At 38.5% G+C, this 21523-nt stretch overlaps 1 protein-coding gene across 5 annotated transcripts in view; it reads left to right on the plus strand.

Annotated features, from left to right (window-relative positions):
* Positions 1–14431, plus strand: part of LOC123275307 (protein tiptop) — a 198988-nt gene extending 184557 nt beyond the window's left edge. For 4 of the 5 annotated variants that reach the window (XM_044743331.1, XM_044743334.1, XM_044743333.1 and 1 more), the window contains 2 exons: positions 5489–5732; positions 7777–14431. In XM_044743331.1, coding sequence (XP_044599266.1) covers positions 5489–5732; positions 7777–11407 — 3875 coding nt within the window. In that variant the 3' untranslated portion in view covers positions 11408–14431. Of the gene's footprint in view, positions 1–5488; positions 5733–6642; positions 6894–7776 lie in introns of those variants that run through there. The other variant, XM_044743335.1, reaches the window with a different exon arrangement.
* The last annotated feature ends 7092 nt before the right edge of the window (positions 14432–21523 follow it).

The raw sequence follows: 21523 nt of genomic DNA on the forward strand, positions 1-21523 counted from the left end.
AGTCTTTCTCATTTCATCTCAGTCATTATTGCCGTTAGCGAGAGAGACTCTTTTCTCTCGACGTTAAATTATCTATCTCGCGGTGACTATGACGTTGTGGTGTCTGAGAAGGAGGATGAAGAGGAGTAGAAGTGATAGTTGGTTCCTTCCCTCTCGTTCGTCGGCGTGTCGCGACGTGAGAGACGTTACTTCGCTGACAATTATTGTTGTCATGGCACCGACTCCGGCAGTCGGTAGCACGAGTGACACGTGGAAAGACAGCGTGACGGAAAGTGCAAGAAACCGGGATAGTACTGCGAATAAGGGAGTGAAAGAGAAAGATCACTCCGATGCTGAAGAGTAACAGTGACGGACATCGTGATGAAGGCATTCTCTACTGTCACAGCTTCCCTTCATTCCTACTGTCCTTTACTCTCGTTTTGCACCGTACACTGGCATCCCACGGGTTTCTTCTTCTTCTTCTTCTTCTTTGGCGTCCGGTTCTTGTCTACGTGACACCTGCTACTGGAGCCGATAGTCATACTCGTGTCTATCGAGGCCAGACGCGTCTTTAATTGTAACTTCAGCTTCGCGAGATGTATATTTGTTTATAACACATCCTATCGTCATTAATTGTTGGAACGTCATCCGGATCGTCGACAGAGCAACCAGCTACCGGGTACCAGCTTATCGGTGCTGGCGAAACAAGTTCCCAGATTTCACCTCACTAAGGAGCATACATCGATCATCAGTGTCTCGTACCACTGAGCTGTCCAGCAGGCATTTAGACGAACCAACGTATGGTTCATCCATCATCCAGTCACCGGATTTGCTTCTCCTGGCGTATTATCGCCGTACCTACATGTCTATATATGTGCCGAGGTATATTAATACACCGTGATTATTCAGATGCTTCTCGAGCTGCTCCTTGATGATGATGATGCTACTGATGACGATGATGATGATTATGATGGGAATGGCAATGGCAAACGCAGAAGCCAGTTGAGCTAAGCCGTCCAACGACTTCTGTAGACGTCTCAAGCGTTGCCTGACGGTGATTTATCTTTTAAAATGTCCGTGGCACACAATATTGTGTATGTATTATCGATATATTTCGGGTGCTTTTTATTAGTCATCCTGAAAGCCTGTCATACAATAAGCAATAACTTAATTATAATAAAAAAAATATTAATAAAATTCGAAATACTCAAAGATATAGATATTTATTATTGTCATTGAAACGGACAAGCTGTATTATAGAAGATCCAGCACGTCGTTCTTCACACCCGACACTCAGACTGCACTTTCACGCTCTCTTTCCATCGGTCTTTGTCTCCGGAGTGAGTTCCTGTCCATCACTCACCGTCACTTTGACCCGTTTGCCGCTTCGTCATCCCCCACTTTATACTTTCAGCTGAGAAAGAATCAACTAAAAAGAAGAAAACGAATAGAGAGAAAACATAAAAGAACAAATATGTACCTTACTGCACGTTAGTCTTTACTATTATGACAGCTACGTAATTCCGATGCACCAACACATTTCGGCAACTTGCTCGTGCGTACATCCTATACTCCTTATATCTGTATGTATAACATGTTAGCGCGCCTCGAGCTTCGAATAAAGCTCAAAATCTTTAACAAATGATCCCACGTGCCACTGCTGGCGTTTCTGTTGCCGGTGGTGTTCAGAAGAGCAACTTACTTGCCGTGTTATTTATTACTGTCACTGTCGAGTTGACACTCGGATTCTTGAATCGGTTTGGTAAGCGATGTATACGTTAAAACTCCCAAATAGTCGACAAATTTAAACGCCGGTGAAATGTCACTGATTTCTTATCCCAATATAACAACAACTTTCGTTATGTACGTGTGCTTGTACATCTGTATATCGGCGTCTCTTTATTCTTTCATGTACCAGGGTAAAGAAAAAGCAATCGGGCATGTTGGATTCTTACGAGACTGGTGCTTTCAAAAGCTGTCGATCTTGAAATTGAAAATTGTGTCCAAGTGTGGCAAATTTTCCACAATATCTTCTACTCAAAAAACAAATATGGTACATTGTCTTCTATCAGAGATTTACCGTGAATATTAACCTGTCTCTTGTAGTGAAGAAACATCTGTATTCCAAAGTCAATATTGCTTTGAATTTGTAAATTAAATTTTCACGTCTCTTTAATGTGATAAATAATGCGGGGTGGTTGAATGGAGAGAAATACGACAGAGTTACTTTATATATAACATTTAAGGCAAGATACACGTCCAACTGATGGAGTGAGTGTTGACTTGGGATAACGGCCTTCCCATCGGTCAATCAGCCAGGTAGACTAGTTTATATGGACCTTGGGTTCACTCTACCTCTACCACTGAATACCGTGTACAATGGTGACTATGCATGTGTACACCCACGTGCATACAACAAGAGAAGGAATTCAAATACTTGCACACGCCCACGATACTGATGATGTGTAGATGTAGATCGATGACTTGGATGAGTCTGCTGTCCGTCTATCGACATTCAAAATACGTTTATTCGATAGCTGTTGGTCAGAAAGAGAAGATTAAGTAGATGAAGACGAAGACACAGAAGAAGAAGAAGAAGAAGAAGAAGAAGATAAAAAATAAGAAGAAAGAGAAGAAGAAGGGATTCACCCGTCAGTCAGTCAGTGGCATGCCACGAGAGAATCACAATTCACAATGCTGGTCTTCGCTTCTCTCGTCTTTCCCGTTCTTCTGCTGATCGTTCTGTCCGTGTAGCTGTCTGTCCATCTCTCGACGTTTCTTCCTCATCTCATCTCATCTCATCTCATCCTCGGGATGCTGTTCGCTATTGCCTATAACAACCAGTGTCTGTCCGTCATTCCTTCAGATCTGTTCTTGCATCTCAAATTCGCTCCATCCCTCTGAAGCTTCTGCTGTTCCTACTGCAGCTGATGCTTCTATCGTCTTATTCGTAGCGTCCTTTGACTGACTTGTTATTAGATATCCTTTTGGTGCAGTGAAGCCAGAGTTGTATTTTCCTATTATTGCAACCGAGCATTCTGCAACATAAGTATCAGAAATATAAAACGAAAGGGAGAAAGAGAGGCAGAAGCAGAATCAGTGTATGCTGCTACCGTGCAAGTTTTACAAGCATGTACTTATGTAAGGGGATATCTCGCTTATCTGCATATATCCGCGGGTCGTGCTTATGTTTGTCGTGAGCTAGCTAACCAAAGGGAATCGTTACACGTATAACCTTAGAGAAGTATCCGAAAGATAAGACTAATTATTGTTGTGCAGTGGTCCCCCTCCTGGAGCGAGAAAAAGGCCCTTAACCAGAATAATAATCGCAATACTCAGTACTACGCCATCAGCATGTTGTAGTCTGTATATTGCAGCAAATAGAAGAAAGGTAGTACACAAGGTATAAGGGTTAAAGAATTAAGATAAAGAGGGAAAAGGTAGCGAAGCCAGTAAGCAGTAACTAGTGAGTAACCAGTTGACCGAGTTGAGAGCAGTAGCGGTGGATGATATCTTGCTGCAGCGATCTTCTCGAGTGTCAGAGCTCGGATACACCACAAGTTCTTGTTCTTCTGAACTAGTACTAGTATTGGTATTGGTGTTGGTACCTTTCAGCGCTGGTTGAAGAGGAACCAAGACAAGAACCGTTCTTGTTAGTGGCTAGCAATCTTTAGGTCGTGGTTATTTTGCATCTGAACCCTACCGGTCTTTCTCCTACTAATCGGCTGATCATCGCTAGGTTCTTCGGCGTCTTGCTGACCTTGGATACAACAGTTTAGATATATCTATGTTTGACCAGCAGCTAAAATAAATAACGAGAAACGTGATTGGGTTTCCGAGAACTACTGCCACCCGATCCACGGTGTGCCTTCTAAATCACCAGGTGTCAGTCCGAGGACTGAGTGCGTCTTGCAGTCACTTGTAAAGAGTGTTGGTTTGAACGGGCGTCGCACGCGCTTAGACGCTCTTCGTGGGAAAAAACTAAGCAGAAAACAACCTAAAAGTCTAATAAAACGTCAAAGAATTGAAGTTAGTTGGAGCCAATGTGGACATATCAGCAGCCAGGACCAGGGGGCTACGCCAGAAGAAACGGGCGGGGCTGTCCGCCGGTGGTCCGCCCTGGGCCTCACTCCATCCAACTCTTACTAAGCCCAGAGCTTTCGAGTCCTCTCGGTCTTGTTTTTGATCCATGGATCTCTTCGGACCTTTTCGTATTCCCTTTACTTGTTCGTCCTCGAGAACTCGGTCTCGGTGTCTTTCTTTCTTCTCATCTCCTTCTTACAGCGCTATTTCGAGGATCTCTCTCGAGCTTCAGCCCGAGCAGAGACAATGGACAATGGGGACATAAATCTGCGTAATTAGTTGCCGATGCCCGGACGGATCAATGTGCGATCTCCTTTTTCTCCCTCTTCCTCGGTGGACCATGAACAAACGATCCTTGGTTGGCCAGTTAGCGAGTATTGGTGGTAAAAAGGAGGATGCGAGATGCTGGATCTTGGTACCACCCTCCCCGCCCGGTTCCTCATCTCTTGGACAAACTCGTACACCCTCTGCTATCGTAGAAGCACAACCGACACTCCCTATACCTGTCCCTTTTCTTTCCAACGTACTTTATTTTTATTCTTTCTCCTACATCTCTTTCTCTATCTTTTTCTCTTGTTCTTATTTTTTTTGTTCTTTAAAAAGGATACGTACTATGCAAGATGGCGGTTAAACTGCGTGTTGTTGGTTTTCTCGGCGTTGTCTCACCGTGTCCGGGTTCAGCTCATTTTATTCTTGGTCTTGTCCCCACGATTCTGGTTCTTGGGCATCAGAGCCAGAGAGGCTTATTTGCATCTAGCACCTGTCCAATGTCTCACCTCCGTCTTGCACGGCATTCGATCCCAATGCTCACTCGTAAATCACTGACACCGCTAAGCGACTCGCTTGTTCTCTTAGCGTGATTCAGGCTTAGCTTAAACTCACTTTTTTATATTTAACATTATTTTTATTACAACAGAAATAAACTAAGAAGGAATATTCAGAAAAATAAATAAAATGATGTTGATAATGATCGTAATAGGTACAGAAATTGTCAATAATGGAGGTTGTGATGAGAAACGAAAGATGAAATGGAAATTATTTGATTAAAACTCATAATACCCATTGCGGAACAAGTTTGCACTAACAATGGATACTGTCGTGGACCCTGGTACTCTGTAGTGACGCGTTTCAGTACTCGATGTACTGGTATGCCAGAAAGGCTGATAAATGAACCGATAGCGTCATTGTTGCTCGGCATCTGCACCTTTATATCATCCTGCGTTTACTATTCGACCAGGTGGCACACTCTCTTATACTTATACTTATGATGTCTTAAATTTCCTTTCGGATCCTCACATTTATCATGCTCTCATACTTACATATTACAAATGTAAACCGTTGACATTTATGAATGCACTTAAATTATATCTCCCAGCAATGACAACGGCAAATCAGTGATTTATGTTGTTTATTTTTGTGATTCCAGGGGAAGACGGTATCGAAGGTTCGGGACCTGGTACGGAGCTCCAGGCTGAAGAAGGAGAATGTGTAGATGAGGATGGCCCTATAAGTCCCAATGAAAGAAATTGCCCACCAGCAGCAGCCAAAGAGGATGACGAAGCTGACGCTACTGATGACGAAGATTCAGCACCTAGTCCATCAACGCCCCCACCCTCTGTCTCATCAAGGTTAAATCCTATTGCCCTCCGAGATACTGGACCTCCCGACAGGTATTTTAAATTTTTCTTTATAATTTTTTTATTCAAACCGCAAACATGAAAAAAATTGAGTAGTTTAAATCAGTAGTAGTCAGATAAAAAATTTATGTCATTTTTTTTTGAAGAATCATCAACTTATCGACAATTAAACTGAAAAACGTTTTTATTTAAATGTTTAATTTCCTCTTTTTTTTATAATAAATTTTTCTCCATTATTCCGCTTGAAGTTTTGATGGCAAAACATAAAAATTTATAATATTTTTGATATTTACACTGTGAATACAGTTTCGCAAATGTTAAAACTAAAATAATAACAATAATAAAACCGTGAAATCAAATAAGTAAAAAATCTTATCATAATATACACCTGGGAGACTAATAAACGCATAAATAACGTAAATACATATAACAAAAACAAACAGCAATAAAAAACAAACTGAAGGATCCTTTGAAGATTGTTCGGTATTCTGATCGCGGGCCGTCACAATCTCTGTCTGGCCCTGATTCCCGCAAGCTGTTCTAATTGTATATCGTAATATAAATTAGTAGAATCCTCACCGTATAACAAATCTCCGTTTACACGGCACGGGGATAAACATGCCCGATATAACAAAATAAAAGGAGCGAGACATTTTCAAGCAGTTGCCGCGTACCGGCGTCACTCAGCTAATAGAGATAGGCGCGTGTTTACTACTCGTCTCTCACCTCTCATCCTCTCGCACTCGCTAGTAGTAGTGTTATGTCTGTCGGCAGCTCTGAATATTCTCTCCATCCCCATCCCCACCTTTAGGTCTACCCTCCTTAGCCCCCACCTCACTTCAGAACCCCAAAAACTTCCCCTGCATGCGTACCGGTGGTTCCCTTTCATCTCGTTGCACGCGCATTCAACATTCAACATTCAGTCAGAGTCAGAATCAGGGGAGTCAGTTACCAACGCGCCGTCGACAGGTTTAGTGGCTCTAGCCACTAGCCACTAGCCACTAGTTTCACCCACTTACCCACACACGCACACGCCACACACTATACCAGTGCCGTGCGCTATTCATATACAGTATATAATAACACGTGTCCTCTTACGTCAAGTGATTATTCACATGTTTCCGTATTTCACCACCCACCGCCTAAAGATACACCACACCACCTCACTACTGCTTTCTCACGGTAGTATAACAGGTATATTTATATTTATATTCATATTCATATATTTCTTGTTTATTGCTATCTTATATTTCATTAAACATACGACGATTTGTAATTATCGGCTGCTGTACTACCGTGTATGTCGCGTGTTTTCAGAGACTTATCATTATTAAATATTCATACCCGTACACATCCATGTGTATATATCTTGGAAAAAAGTTAGATATTTACATATTTGATCGTTTATGGTCATATAAAATTTTATATTTAGCAATTATTTAGTATTAATTTCAATTCTAAAGTTGCTTAAACGTGTTGTGTATAGTAATGAAATGAAGTAAATACATCAATCACATGAAAAGCTATTTTGAACCAACTATATTTTTTTATATTAAAAATTTTTACTCGAAACTTGAAAGCCTTCAGTCGATAGCAGCGCTACTTTTCGAATACTAACAAAATTGCAACTGTTATGATTTTTATAAGACCTGCGCGCAAAAGTATCTTGTTAGCCTAATCATATTAAATACGAGTTCTGGTTTCTTTTTTCACTATTTTATTAAACTTAAAACGGAGTTTTATCGGCTAAAGAAATAAATTTATAAAGATCACATATTTCTGGATTACAGTAAATCTTTCCTTCTTGTGTATGTGTCCAAAAAAATCACAAATCATCGTTAAATATATTATTCTCTTGTCAAATTCAAAACCTGGGCGTTTCAATTGTCAGTCAATTGTACCATATTACTTTTAAAGATGGTTGAAGTAACATATTTTAACTTATGCATACTTATGTATTCAACCTGTCAATCATGATCAATAAAAAATTACTTACTGAGTTCGTTAGCAAAATAAATACTCCCTGTTCGATCATCAAAATAAACTTGCCTAAAAGATAATTGAATTTCTGTTCTAGGGAGCCAATGAGTCCACGTTGCCCCTCAAGAGACTCTAGGGAATCATCTGGACCTGCAGCTGGAAGTCCCCCGCCTCTGGTGAATCGCAGTAGTGCGAGTCCACTCAGCCCCGGCAGTATAGTGCCTCTGGCAGGCCACCCTCTACTGCCTTCGCATTCCGCGGCCGTGATGGCGGCCTACATCCAGCAAACCCACCAGCGACTGTTACTGGGCCACTCACCGCTCTCAGCAAGAGGCTCAGTATCTCCCCTTGTCACCTCCTCGTGTTCGCCTCCTGCCGCGACTCCTGGTCTTCTCGTCTCACCCACAAGTGGCGATGTGTCGCCCACCGCGACTCCACTCCCTGGAGTCTTGGATTTTAGCACGCGGAAAGTTTCTTCCGAAGATGAAGAAGAGCATATTCTGAACCTGAGCAAGCCTCCTACACCCTCGTCTTCCAGCGAAACGAACAATGGGCCCCTTGATCTCTCGGTTTCCAGTCGAAAACGACCGACTCGCGAGGAAGATTCTCCGCCTCCACCTCCACGGAAGTCGTCAAGACTTGGAACGATAGCTTCAGCACACCAAGAATCTGCATCTGCAGGTGCCTTCGGTAGGCCGCCGGTAGTCTCACCTTGGACTTCTCCCGTCGTAGCATCTCACTTTCCATACTTTGCTGCTGCAGTTGCGGCGGCTACTAGTCAGCAACAGCTTTCCCCGAAGAGCACGCCGGGTATTGTCGACCATCACCAGTTATGGAACGGGAAAATGAAACCTCCAGCAGCACTTGACAAACCGTACCAACCTAGTGAAGCCACCAAGGCGCTAGAGAAAATGAGCGAGCTCAGCAAACTTGGTGGAGATGAACTTTACAGGCCAACCGGTGGCGTAGGATCTGGTGGAAGTTCTACTGGAAGTACGCCCAGTGGTGCTTCAGGAAGTCGTCACAGTGCTTGGCAGTCCCATTGGTTAAACAAAGGCGCTGATCAGGCTAAAGACGTCCTCAAGTGTGTGTGGTGCAAACAGAGTTTCCCGACACTTGCAGCAATGACCACGCACATGAAAGAAGCCAAGCATTGCGGAGTCAACATGCCGGTACCACCTCCATCAGGGTTACATTCTCACGCTTCTAATCTGCAATCGCTTCCGACTTCGCAGCATCAACAGCAACAGCAACAACATCAACATCAATCACTTAATAGCTCCGGAAGTAGCAGCAACAATAGCCACACGACACCCAGTAAACAGAGTCCATCGGAATTGAATTTGCTGATTAAGGAGACAATGCCTCTTCCAAGGAAACTTGTTAGAGGACAGGATGTTTGGTTGGGGAAAGGCGCAGAGCAGACGAGGCAGATTCTTAAGTGTATGTGGTGCGGACAAAGCTTCCGATCCTTGGCGGAGATGACCTCGCATATGCAGCAGACTCAGCACTACACGAACATTATTTCCCAGGAGCAAATAATCTCGTGGAAGTCATCTGATGACGGCAAGGGAGGCAGCGGTCCTGGAAGCGGAATGGGAAGCGGTGGAACAGGTCCTGGTAGTGGAATGCCACCAAGTGGAGGACAGCATGGAAATACTCCTGGAGGTCCTGGAAGTGTAGGTGGAGCTACCAGCAGCCATGTCAGTGCGGTGTTGACTTGCAAAGTATGTGACCAGGCGTTCAGTTCGCTGAAAGAACTGAGCAATCATATGGTGAAGAATTCTCACTACAAGGAACACATTATGCGTTCGATAACCGAAAGTGGCGGGCGTCGAAGACAGACTCGCGAGAAAAGGAAAAAGTCCCTGCCAGTGAGAAAATTGTTGGAGCTTGAGCGGGCCCAGAATGAATTCAAGAACGGAGATACTACAACTGGATTAACACATAGTTTAGTGAAGCACGCTGGTCGAATAACTTGTGAAAAGTGCGGGGACAAGATAGAAACGTCTGTGTTTGTGGAGCACATACGGCAGTGCATCGGTGCTGGCACCGTTGGAATAAACCAGCGTAACTTCTTGAAATCCGCGCTGATGTCGAATAACATGTCTCAGGTGTTACCTGTCATTGAGAGCGGCCGGAAAAGTGTCAATGAAGACGCCTCCTCAGTCTCCTCTCGACATCATCGATCTCCCTCCTCTGCGAGTGACACCACTACTCCGGGGAAAGACACTCCAACTCCCAGTGCCAACGAGTCAACTACCACATCTTCACCGTCGGTATTAAATGCTATCGAGAAGTTGATCGAAAAAAGCTTTGATTCTCGAGGTCGTCATGGGGCTACTGGGCATCATCATAGTCAGTCTGGGGCGCCGATTGGATCCAGCATTCTCAAGCGTTTGGGAATTGATGAAAGTGTAGACTACACTAAGCCGTTGGTCGACCCGCAGACGATGAACCTCCTCAGGAGTTATCAGCAGCAGCAATACAATGCTGCCGCGATAGCAGCGAGACGAGAAAGAAGTGGCAGTGAATCCAGTTCGATATCGGAACGGGGAAGTACTCGCACCGACACGATGACTCCCGAAAGACGGCTGGACCTTTCTGTCAACCAGGACAGACATTCCTCTGCTTCTTCGTCGCATCGCCATCGTTCACCGGAAAAACAAACGACGCCAAGCAGGCATTCAGTTCCCGAGGAATCTGGTGATGAGGAAGTTGTTGTCAAAAAAGAGCCTAAGGATGAAGACGCTGAGCCGTCTGCTCCTGAAGAAGAGCCGCCCAGAGAAGTTGTTGTCAAAAAAGAAGTCGAAGATTCAAGAGATGAAGAAGAACCAACAACTCCTTACAATTGTCACGGGCAAAATAATACAGAGACTGCTTCCGAAGAACCTAGGGAACCTTCCCCCCAGTTAAACCCGCCAACCCCGCGATCCACCGGTACTGGAGAACAGTCCCACAACCAGGTGGCGCGCAGTCCTTGCAGGAATAGTACGAGCAGTCCAGCTAGCAGCGATCGTTCAGTGACACCTCGTGGTACTCCTGACACCAAAACTTCCAGTAGTCTAGGTGCTTTGTCCTCCATGTTCGACAGCCTCTCGGGTGGGGGCGGCACAGGAGGCAGTTCTGAGACCCAGGGGCGTAAAACTAGCAGTCATCCGTTGGCAGCTTTGCAGAAACTTTGCGACAAGACAGAAACACGCGGCCCAGCAGTAGCCAGTGGTTCGAGGTCTGGGCACAGTTCGTCTCAGCAACACGCAAGTGGCAGCACTAGTACGGCAACTTCCAGTCAAGGAGCGGGGCCAACTCCTGGAGCGATTTTGGCCTTCAGTTGGGCCTGCAACGACGCAGTGGTCACGGCAGACTCTATAATGAAATGCGCATTTTGCGACACGCCATTCATTTCTAAAGGTGCATATAGGCATCACTTGTCAAAGATGCATTTCGTCAAAGACGGCATGATCCCTGATCCGTTGACGATTGGACGTTCTGCCGCGGCGGCAGCTGCAGCAGCTGCGGCAGCATTAGCGGCGAGTCAACCATCGTCAGGTGGAGCTAGTACCCATAGCGGATCTTCACCACCCAGTTCGCAGAGAAAGTCTCCACCTGTTCCGCAAGCGAATGGAAGTCCGTCTCAGGCGGCAACTTCTCCTCTGGAGGAGAGTCCGCACTCAAAGTTTCTCAAGTATACGGAGCTGGCGAAGCAATTATCCAGCAAATACGTATAGTCCGAGCCCCGTAAGTAGCGGTGCCATTTGTACATAAATGTATCTATAGTGTAAACACAGCTGACCAATCGTGGTCACGTTTTAATATTATAAAATAAAAATCTAAATTAAAATAAAAGTAATATGATGTATTAGATAGGCAGTATGTCTCCCTGTCCTGTTTTAAATATTTTCGCGCGTTATACGACTCATCTTAAGACTGACTCGAGATACGTCACGTTGAATCGTTGCATTGTTGTCACAACGAGACTATCATAAACTATTTTTAAAAATCTTATTATTATAAATATAAATATAAATATAAATAGATGATAATTTGGCTTTCCACAGAGTCTCTCTTCAGATGCTGCGTAACTCGCGTCGAGTCTTGTCATTCCTTACTGTCGCGTACGAATTGCTAGAATTTTTTTTTCCTGGAAAAATTTTGTATCGGGAAAAAAAGACTGGCTAGGGTAGTTTTTTAGTGCGCTCATCTTTTCTACTGTCATTATTTTACATTTATTATCATTATATATATTTAATAATTTTCTCCGTCCTCGCAATTTTGTTCTTAGAATTCATCAATAATCAGCTGGATCGCTTCGTAATTTGATATCTGTGACAAAAAAAGCTTTTTTAAGATGTTTTTTTTTTTTTTTTTTTAATAACATTCTTTCTGAAATTTAAATAATCATAATCTTATTTATTAAATTAAAAAAAAAATTAACTTCTTAATTTCCACGAAAAAAGTTGTTTTAGATACTCCATTTTTTCAAAGAAAAAATAAATGATTAAATCATGCAGAGTTCTATAATAAAGATGTAATTCTTCTATAAAATTTTGTCACAAATATACAGTCACTCGGATCCAACTAAATAAATGTCAATAAAAACAAAAAAGTATTACCTGTACTTAGGCTCCATTAAAAAATAAAAAAAACTATTAATTAGGATAAAATCCGTAGCATCGAGGATGGAAATCGATAAATTTTAGTGAAGACTGTAATTCAACAAATGACTACCGATGTGACTGATACAGTTAGTTTTTTATTTTATTATCATTATTATTACTATCATTATCACTATTATTATCTACTTATAGTTACAATAAAAATTGCAGCTACAATAATAATTATAATTACAATTACAATAACAATGTATACTTAAACGCGACTTGTGACGACGACGGTTCGGACTAAAGACTCAGGATGTGTATAATAGTGTGTGCGTGTTCGATAAGTTTCAAGTGCGTTAATTAATTGTGATGCCACCATATCTCGCGGCAGTGCTGAGCCACACATAAACACACACGCACACATACACACATATTTACACACGATAATAACATATGACACCGAAAACAGGCTCAGCGGCCAAGTTTGTGATGTTTATAATAAAATACTTAAGCAATTAATGCTCGACTCGATTAAGTCAAAATAAAATGTCAAAAACAGTAAATAAAAATAATTATTAATAAAAATAAAAATATTAAATTTCGAGAATAATTATCACGTCGAATGACCGTCATGTATACCACCTTAGATTAAGAGTAGGTTTATTAGCTGTAACTAGCAGTAGCGCCTTTGTATGAAGATCTTGTATGAAGAACGATAAAACTGAGCATTGTTTTGTAAAAATATTTAATACACTGATAGAATTTATTGAAAAAAAAAAAAAAATTAAAAAAAAAAGAGATGTTCTCTTCGTTGTTCATTATGTCTCTTGAAATTTTATTTTTTTTTTTTTTTTTTTATATTTTTCATTGCTCCATAAAATGAAACTGTATACCATGCGTTAAATTGCGCAAATTATTTATTAAACATTTTCAAGTGGTACAATGTTTTATTGCATTGAAGTTAATAATGATTAATTTTTACTTTTTGTTAAAAAATCATCCAAATAGTCAATTTATTTGTGCCGCTTGAGTTAATAAACTTTTAAATTTCTCACTAAGAAAATTAAAAATTTTCGAAAATTGAAAAGTTATTGTCCGATTTTTTCAATGCAAATTTTTTGTAAATGTTTTAGCTTGTTAATGAACCACTTATTAATAAAAAATAAATTTTTCTATCAGTGTAAAAAGAAAAGATGAGCGCACGGTGCAATACGCTGTGACGGTTTATTGTCGCGATTAGATGTTTATTAAGGCTATCCGCCGATTACATATTATATATTATATTGTATTATTATAATTATAATTATTAGTTATTAATAATAACGAATTTTTTTAAGCCCACGGCACTCGTGTATGGAACCATTGTAAATTTTATTTGTTTAAAAAAATGTATTTATTGCGCCAATCGAGCCGACTCGTGTCATTATATGTAAAATATTGTCATTATTATCATTCGTATTATTGATACTGTGTATATTGATTCAATACAAATTTTAATTATTATTACTATTATAATTATTTTTATGATCATTATTATTATTATTATTATTATTATTAACGATAAAGATACAGATAAATAAATGATTAATTGATTATTAATGATTAATTATTAATAAAGTAAATGATGGTAAATAATTATGCCGAACAGTGATATTGGGTGAAAAGGGTGTGGGTGGATGCGTGAATGGAATCATATTAATAGAGCAGCAATGTAGAAAAACTTAAAAGTTAGGTAAATATGTGCGAGTGCGAAAGGATGAGTGTTGATGATGGTTTTTAAATAGTCGACATAATATGCTGGAAAATAATTATATTGTATGGTAAATACCGATTACTTCGGGCAAAGATATAGAGAAAATAAATTAAATAATATTAAATAATAAAATAACAAACACTTGTATACGTATTCCTTGTAAACTGTAATAATTCTTCCATCGCGGACTTTTAAAGTATTTATCAATATAATAATTAATATTAATTATTATTATTGTAATTATATACGACTGCTGAGAGTGAGTGAGAGAGAAAGATAGAATGAGTGATAATTTTTGTTCTTTCGTGAGCAAGTTACTATACGAGGTTCGATGGCATCCAGCGAAACACTAAATACTTAAAAAAAAAAAAGAAAAAAAAAATAAAAAAAAAATACCAGTGAAATATTAAAAATTCATTTAATTAATAATAAAAAATAAAAATTACAAAAGTATACAAATCTAAGGATACGCTCTCAGATGTTTATTAATTATAAAACTTAAAATCTCGAAATTAATTGATACGACTCACGAGTCCACAAAGATATGCACATGTATACGCAAAAATCTCTTGAAACCATTTTACCAGAATTGTAATTATTTAATTATTTCGGTTGTATTTTAAAATGCAATTAAAGCTCAAATAAATATATATGTTATAAACTTAAATTAAGGGTGATTTTATTTAACAAATTACTACAAGAACCGAACCCTAACCCTAACCCTAACCCACATACTTATTCTCGTTCTCGTTCTCCCATCTGTTGAAGTCGAGACTGACTACTTTGTTCAATCCACGTGTTGCATCGCCCGGGTTTCTTTTTTATTTTATCGCTTACTTCTCACACATTTACCATATAAAAAGAATCACTAAGACTTTACCAGCAAAATATTACATATATTTTATACAAATATAAATATAAATACGATATTAAACCACTGAGGATAAAAATCCGTGAATTTACAACACTGAATCAGCCCACGTTTTTGCATGACTTAGGAAATAATGTATTTATAAGAATATACATATATAAACAATTTAGTAGCCGACGTTCGGATTACAAGAGTCACGCCCACGTGAATTATTTTTTTCAAACTTTTTTAATGAATACCACACAGGATTATCGTGAATTCAGTCATGCCATGCATCCGTGGATATTATGGTCCTGTAGTTGTTAATTAGGTTATACGTCACGAAATCCAACGACATTGTATCCGCGACGTTGTATCCATGACTACTTCATTGACTTGTCTATATGACAAATTTAACTACAATTTATTTGTTATTTACCGTAAGATGGACGGTGGCGTTTGCTCAGTCAGGTCTTAATAGATGACTGAATGGTAGTTACGGACAGTGTCTCGGATAGCTTAACTGGTAGAGCCTTTGGCGCGTAACCGAACGATCCGGGTTCGAGTCCCAGTCCGGGCTGTCTGAATTATTATTTTTTCAGTTACCAAAAAATTCCTACTGAGCGAAAAAGGTCCCCCCTTCCCTTTATCCTTATTTACCCAGTTCCCTAAATTTGTCGCGGACATTGTGACGCAGATATAGTGTCGCGGATGTAATGATCTCGGATTCCGTGACGTGTAACCGTTAATTACGTATACAAAACGGCCTTATATCAGATACATAACTGTCAATATATATTAGACATTTCAAGATTTTACATTAGATGCAATTTTTTATTTTTACATAATTAATACAAAGAAGTTTGTTTTATTTCTAAATTTTGTAGCTTAGTTATAAAAGATAAATATTTCTTATTATTTTTTAATAGGTTTACTTTCGCAAAGCCAATATTATTCAAAAATCAGTATTTATAGCTTCAGCTAATCTGTTAATAAAGTTAATCAAATAAAATGTTTCTTTTGAAAAATTTTTATTTTTAATGCTCTAAAAAAAAAAAAAAAAATAAAAATTCGACATAATTTTTTAAAATAAAAGATTTTAGACAAAGTAATTTTAATTTTAATTTAAAAGTATGTATTAGTTAAATTAGAGACAATGTTTCAAGTAAGCAAAGATTTTTCAAAAATGGAGTAAGCTGTAAATTTCAAGAAATTGATCCAGGAATTTTTGATCCGTATTTTGATATTACTCTGAGAATTGCCGTCTTTTTTCTGAATAAAATGAGCAGTCCAGTGGGAAAAGATTGAATCGATTCCTTCAAGATGGCAGAGTTTCGCCGAAAAAAAATCCTGTAACTAAAAAAAAAATTATTTTAATTCTTTCATATTAGTGAAACAACTTGGAAAATTTTATATAAGAAAATGCTGAGAGCTCTATAATTTATTTAATTCTCAATTTTTTAACTCAAACATAATTTGAAGATTTTCTTTTCTAATTATATCAAAATCACCAAAACACCGAATTCATTGACGATCGAACAAAATTAATTCAACGGTCGAAAATCACAACAAATAAACATAAATACGGTATTTATAAGAGCAGCTAATAGGGTCTGATCCACTCCAGGGTCCGCGGATGACTGTGAAACTCCTGGAAACAGTTATCGGGCAGGAATCTCAGCAGGTAGGTATTATAAATGAGGCGGAGGCTGAGAACAGATAATTTTGTGCTGTTCTGTTGAATTCTGGTGAAATCGGTAGATCGAATTGAAGCTGTAGCTGAAGAAAGCAGAAAGCCCGAGCTTGCATCGCTGACACTGGGCGCCAAACGCTGGTCTTTCATTAAAAATAAACAGAAAAGACAGAGTAAGGTGGCGGTAGCTGAGATTATAGAGAGTTTGCGGTAGGCAGACGGGCCCGGCAAATCACAGCGAAGGTCAACATGGACACGGACGTGAATAACCCACAACGACTGTTACCGGCCGGTGTGTACGTTCATTTATGTTACAAGTGTGTTACAGGATGATCAGGAGGAGCTGAAGAGGTGTGGAGTTTAACCAGAGACCAGGGTCCAGGGACCAGTCGGAGAAGGAGAAGAAAGAGGTGTAGCAGTTGAGCCCAGCAACCAGCAACCAACAACCAACTACCAGCAAACCGGTCGTATCTCGTCCCTTCATAAGAGATACCGCATGCCAAAGATACGCGAATACTTTTATTTAAACCGTAATGCGCTAATGAATTGATACTGAGCTACGTGCTCAGCATCAGCCTTTTCTCCCTCGCTTTATTCTTCGACATCCCATCCTCAGTCCTCACCTCACTCCCGGTCGCTCATACTGCCTCTGCTCTCTGTACTCTCCTCTGATGTTGCCTCTCGTAAATTCCTTCCTCGAGGAGTTTAAACCCGAGTTCAACATACAGGACAGCGTCTCCAACTCATCTCGTGTACCGAGCAATCGCCCATTAAGGGAATATTTTTTCAATAGATACGCCCTTCGTTTTACTCAAAAGGAAATAGAAGGCTGTCTTCTGTCGTCGAGTCACCACCGATTTCTCTCTGGTTAACTGGAATAGAAGATATTTTTTATGTTTCAACCGTTCATTTCCATTTTCTTGGAATAAAAGAGCTTTTTTTTTCTAATTGTTAAAGATAGATTTTTAATAGTTTGAATTTAATTTTTGTGAGTTAAAGTTTTCTACTAAGCATATGATCAGTTAGGATCAAAGTCCGTAAGAATAATAGAGATTAAATCATTGTTAAAAATCAAGCAAATTCTGTTGTCACATCAATCTCTCAACTGATATATGGTCTGTTATGTCCATTTAAAATTTTTGATATGTCCTGATAATCCCAAATCTAGCCTGATATGGAAATTGACCATATTAGACTACAGTGTAAAAAATTTATGTGTAAAATTTGTCTCCGAGGATTTTATACAGGATTTTATTTATCATTTAAAAATTTTTTTAATGACATGTCTTTTACCTAAAAAACAAATTTTTATTAATTTAAAATTCCAAATTCTTTTTGACAAAGCAAGTTTCGAAAAATCTAAGAAGTGGTCAAAATTTAACAATGATTCCCAAAAATTTATTTGACTCAACAAAACATGTAATTTATTCTTTTCCATCAGCTTCGTTCTAATCTAAGTTTTTCCTCCTGAAATAAATCAACTTAATCCAAAACCAATAAAAATCAATGAAGCTCAGCAAATTCCATTTGTCGAGACCAAAGCTCCGCGTTATGAGACGTGCAGAAGACGTTTCTCCACAGAAAATAAGCCTTGAAATCTTACTAAAAACCACTATTGTTTCCAAAGCGTAGAGCACTAAACTTTTTTGGTGAAACTTTCCGGAAGAGACCAGTAGGTACTAAAAATTAACACCAGTTGATCAAAGCCCCACCGGTGTTTTAGTGTTATATCTTTTACCCCCCTCAGCCATCACAGAGTCCACGACTACAGTTTTTAGTTAAAGAGAGCTCGGTAATGAATTCGTCTAATGGCTCGTAAAGGATGCGATCTTATGGCTTAGATAATAAAATAAAACCGGTGGATGGTGAACACCCAAAACCCTCAACTCAAACTAACCATAGCTCTAGAATAGTGGAGTTTGATGGTATTAGTTGGATCACCCAGTCACCAGCTTAATTGTTTGGGAGCCACTGGGCTCTCAATTCTTAATAGTGTCCTATTCCTACGCTACGCAAAATCAGTAACTCCTAACTCCGGTCGGTAGTTTGCTGATGGACCCAGTTCGCACAAATCTAGACACGACACCCCAGTAATTCTTTTCTCAACACATTCAGCCCCCGGGAATAGTTCTGTTCGTCCTTCTTCTTCTTCTTCTCTTTTTCTGGTCCCAGCAAACTTGTTTCTCTCCTTCTTCACTTTAAAGTCTTTTGTTTTGGTAGCAGATACGCTGGATATCTGGTATCTGGTCTCTAACTCAGCTTTCCAGTGAATACTGGTTCGACTGCAGTTCGTCTTGGACACGTCTAGTCTCCAGTTCTTTATGTGGCCTAAACAAGAGCTATGGGATCACCAGACTATCTGTAGCTGTATAATACCAGCAGCGAACGGTGTCTCTTTATCGCCCTTTCATTCGACTCGTTCTCTGATTCTGGTGCTGGTGCTAGTCATCCGCTTTTACACTTGGCTTTCCACATCTCCAACACATGAACACACTGATAGATAGATCTGTAGATCTTTAAAGCGGAGCAGCATGCCCTGATGCCCTCTCATCCACCCTCCACCCGATCTCACTTGTGCACTCGATTCACTCACAGATGAAACGGATATCTATGTAGAATCCTCATCCTCGGGCTCCTCGGGCGACTTGGAAGCATTAGAGAGTCACCCAAAACTCCGAGATCAGCTACGATAGCCAAGATTTGTGGCGGTCGTGTCTGCTGTCGATAACCGCCTGCTGGCTCTACTACTTCTACTTCTACTTCTGCTTCTGCTTTTCTATTGCTTCGTTTGGATCTTTAGAGTAGGAAAGATGAAGGAGGACAGAATAATAGAACTCTACTCTCAGTCTATTCTGCAGTGGCTATCCGTGAGATCGTTCCTTACTTGGGTGATGCCTTGGGTTGTTGATGACATCCAGCTTAATCTCCTTCGGCGACGATGGAATCGTCAGTTTTATCGATCACGACTTGTATTAAATGCTTTTCTACTTGAAGAAGAGAGTTTTGCTGGAAAGTTTATAGTTACAGGGAAAAAAAATTTGCGATGAAAAAAACTAGTTAGATCGAAAAAATATTTTCTTATAATATCATTTTAAGTCTCCAGCTTTTCTAATTCAGAAGGTTAACTCTTGAATCAATAAATTAAAATTTTCAAAGTAGTAGAAATTTTGGTCAAAAATTTCATTGTTACGAAAGGCTTTACTATTTTCAAATATAATACAAGTAGAATTAGTTGAAGAATTTCTTTTTTTTTAATTTGACAGTAACTTTGGTTTAATATATTATTAATATCGTTCAAAAATGTTTGAACTGCCTTTTAGTTGTTATTGGAGGTTATATAATCGCAAATATTTTTTTTCTCTCGTAAATTAGATTCATGCTCGAAGGAACATTCCAAACTATCCGAAAAAAAATTAAGATGATTCTTTTTTTGTGTTCAAAATTTACACCTAAAAAAATTTATTTTTCAATATTTTTTGTAGATTAAAAAATAATTGATATTTTTGCTCTTTTATGAACCAAAATTCCAATTTATAAAGACATATTTTTAAATGCTTTCAAAAAAATCTAGACAATTTTGACGTTGCGTCTAAAATTTACATGAAAAAAAAATATTTTTTGTGAAAAAGTTGTTATTTTAAAACTTACATTAAAAAAAATTTTTTGCATTTTTGAGTCAAAAAGTTAGAATTAAAAAAAAAAATTTTTAACGCGAGAAAATTGTTTGTTTTCAAAATAATTATTTGCTTAGATCGAAAGTACTTCTCTTGAAGTAAGTATTTCCACGAGTGTAGGAATTATATTCACGGAACAAAATTTTTTTCTTTTGTCAAGGGTATTTTTAACCTACCTGTATGTTGTATGTAGTAATTATTAGTACATAATATACAAGTGGTGTCATTGGATATGGATACACAGGGGCTTACGTCAAACGATGAAGACGTCGACTGTCTGAAGTCCCAACATGCGTGGGAGAGCCAGCTGCGGTTATAAGTTTGTATACTTGTTTAAAGTGTCTACACCGGGTAATACACACTCTCATGTGTATATTATAATATAATATTTGAGCGTGTGGTTGTGTGGATTTATGAACACCAACACAGTTTCTGGTCAGTAGGAGTTCACACTGCGCGCTCGATTTGGTATATATATGTTACACCTATAAATATATAAATTGTCCCGTGTAATAGCATCGTATATGGTTATAGACTTTAATAAATAATTATTTTATTTATTTTATTGCAATAATAAAAGTAAAAAAATGTATCTTTTGGAAATTTATGGTACTGGTCCTTTTTTTAGGAAGTTCGCTGGACATGACTCAGCCGGGTAATATTAATGAGTATTTTACAGGATATTTATTGATAAATATCCTGGACGGCTTTATGATAAACGGAATAATTAAATATGAAACTTCATTTGACATCCTGTCGCTGATAGGAGGATTATTTAATATTTTATTGCAAGAAATTTGAGTGTATTAAAAGTTGATTTTTTTTTTTTTTATTGAAATAACTTATAAATAAAATTTTTTTGATATTTTCTGAAGTCTTTAGTCTTAACTTTTTCCAACAGATTTTAATAATGACGGAAATTTAAGTTTGTCATAAAAATATAAAGAAAATTTTTATTTTTTTCTAACAAAAAAGATTTTTATTTTTTTTTTTTCATTTCAATAAATTGATAAGTAATATTTTAATTTTTTTTACAGAAAGACTAAAGTTCCGACTTGACATAAAATTGCGAATTTTAATTATGGTGAAAATGAAATTTTTTCAAGAAATTTTCAGAAAAAATTATCTATGGTCATGAAGAATAAAAGTAAAAAGAAAACTATTTATTTTTCAAAATTCATATAATTGTGACGAAAAAATTGAAAATGAAAAATAAACACTTTTAATTTTTATTTTAAAAAATTCGAATAAATTCAGTTTAAAAACTTTTTTT

The sequence above is a fragment of the Cotesia glomerata genome, linkage group LG1, assembly GCF_020080835.1.
Source record: "Cotesia glomerata isolate CgM1 linkage group LG1, MPM_Cglom_v2.3, whole genome shotgun sequence".
Lineage (NCBI taxonomy): Eukaryota > Metazoa > Arthropoda > Insecta > Hymenoptera > Braconidae > Cotesia > Cotesia glomerata.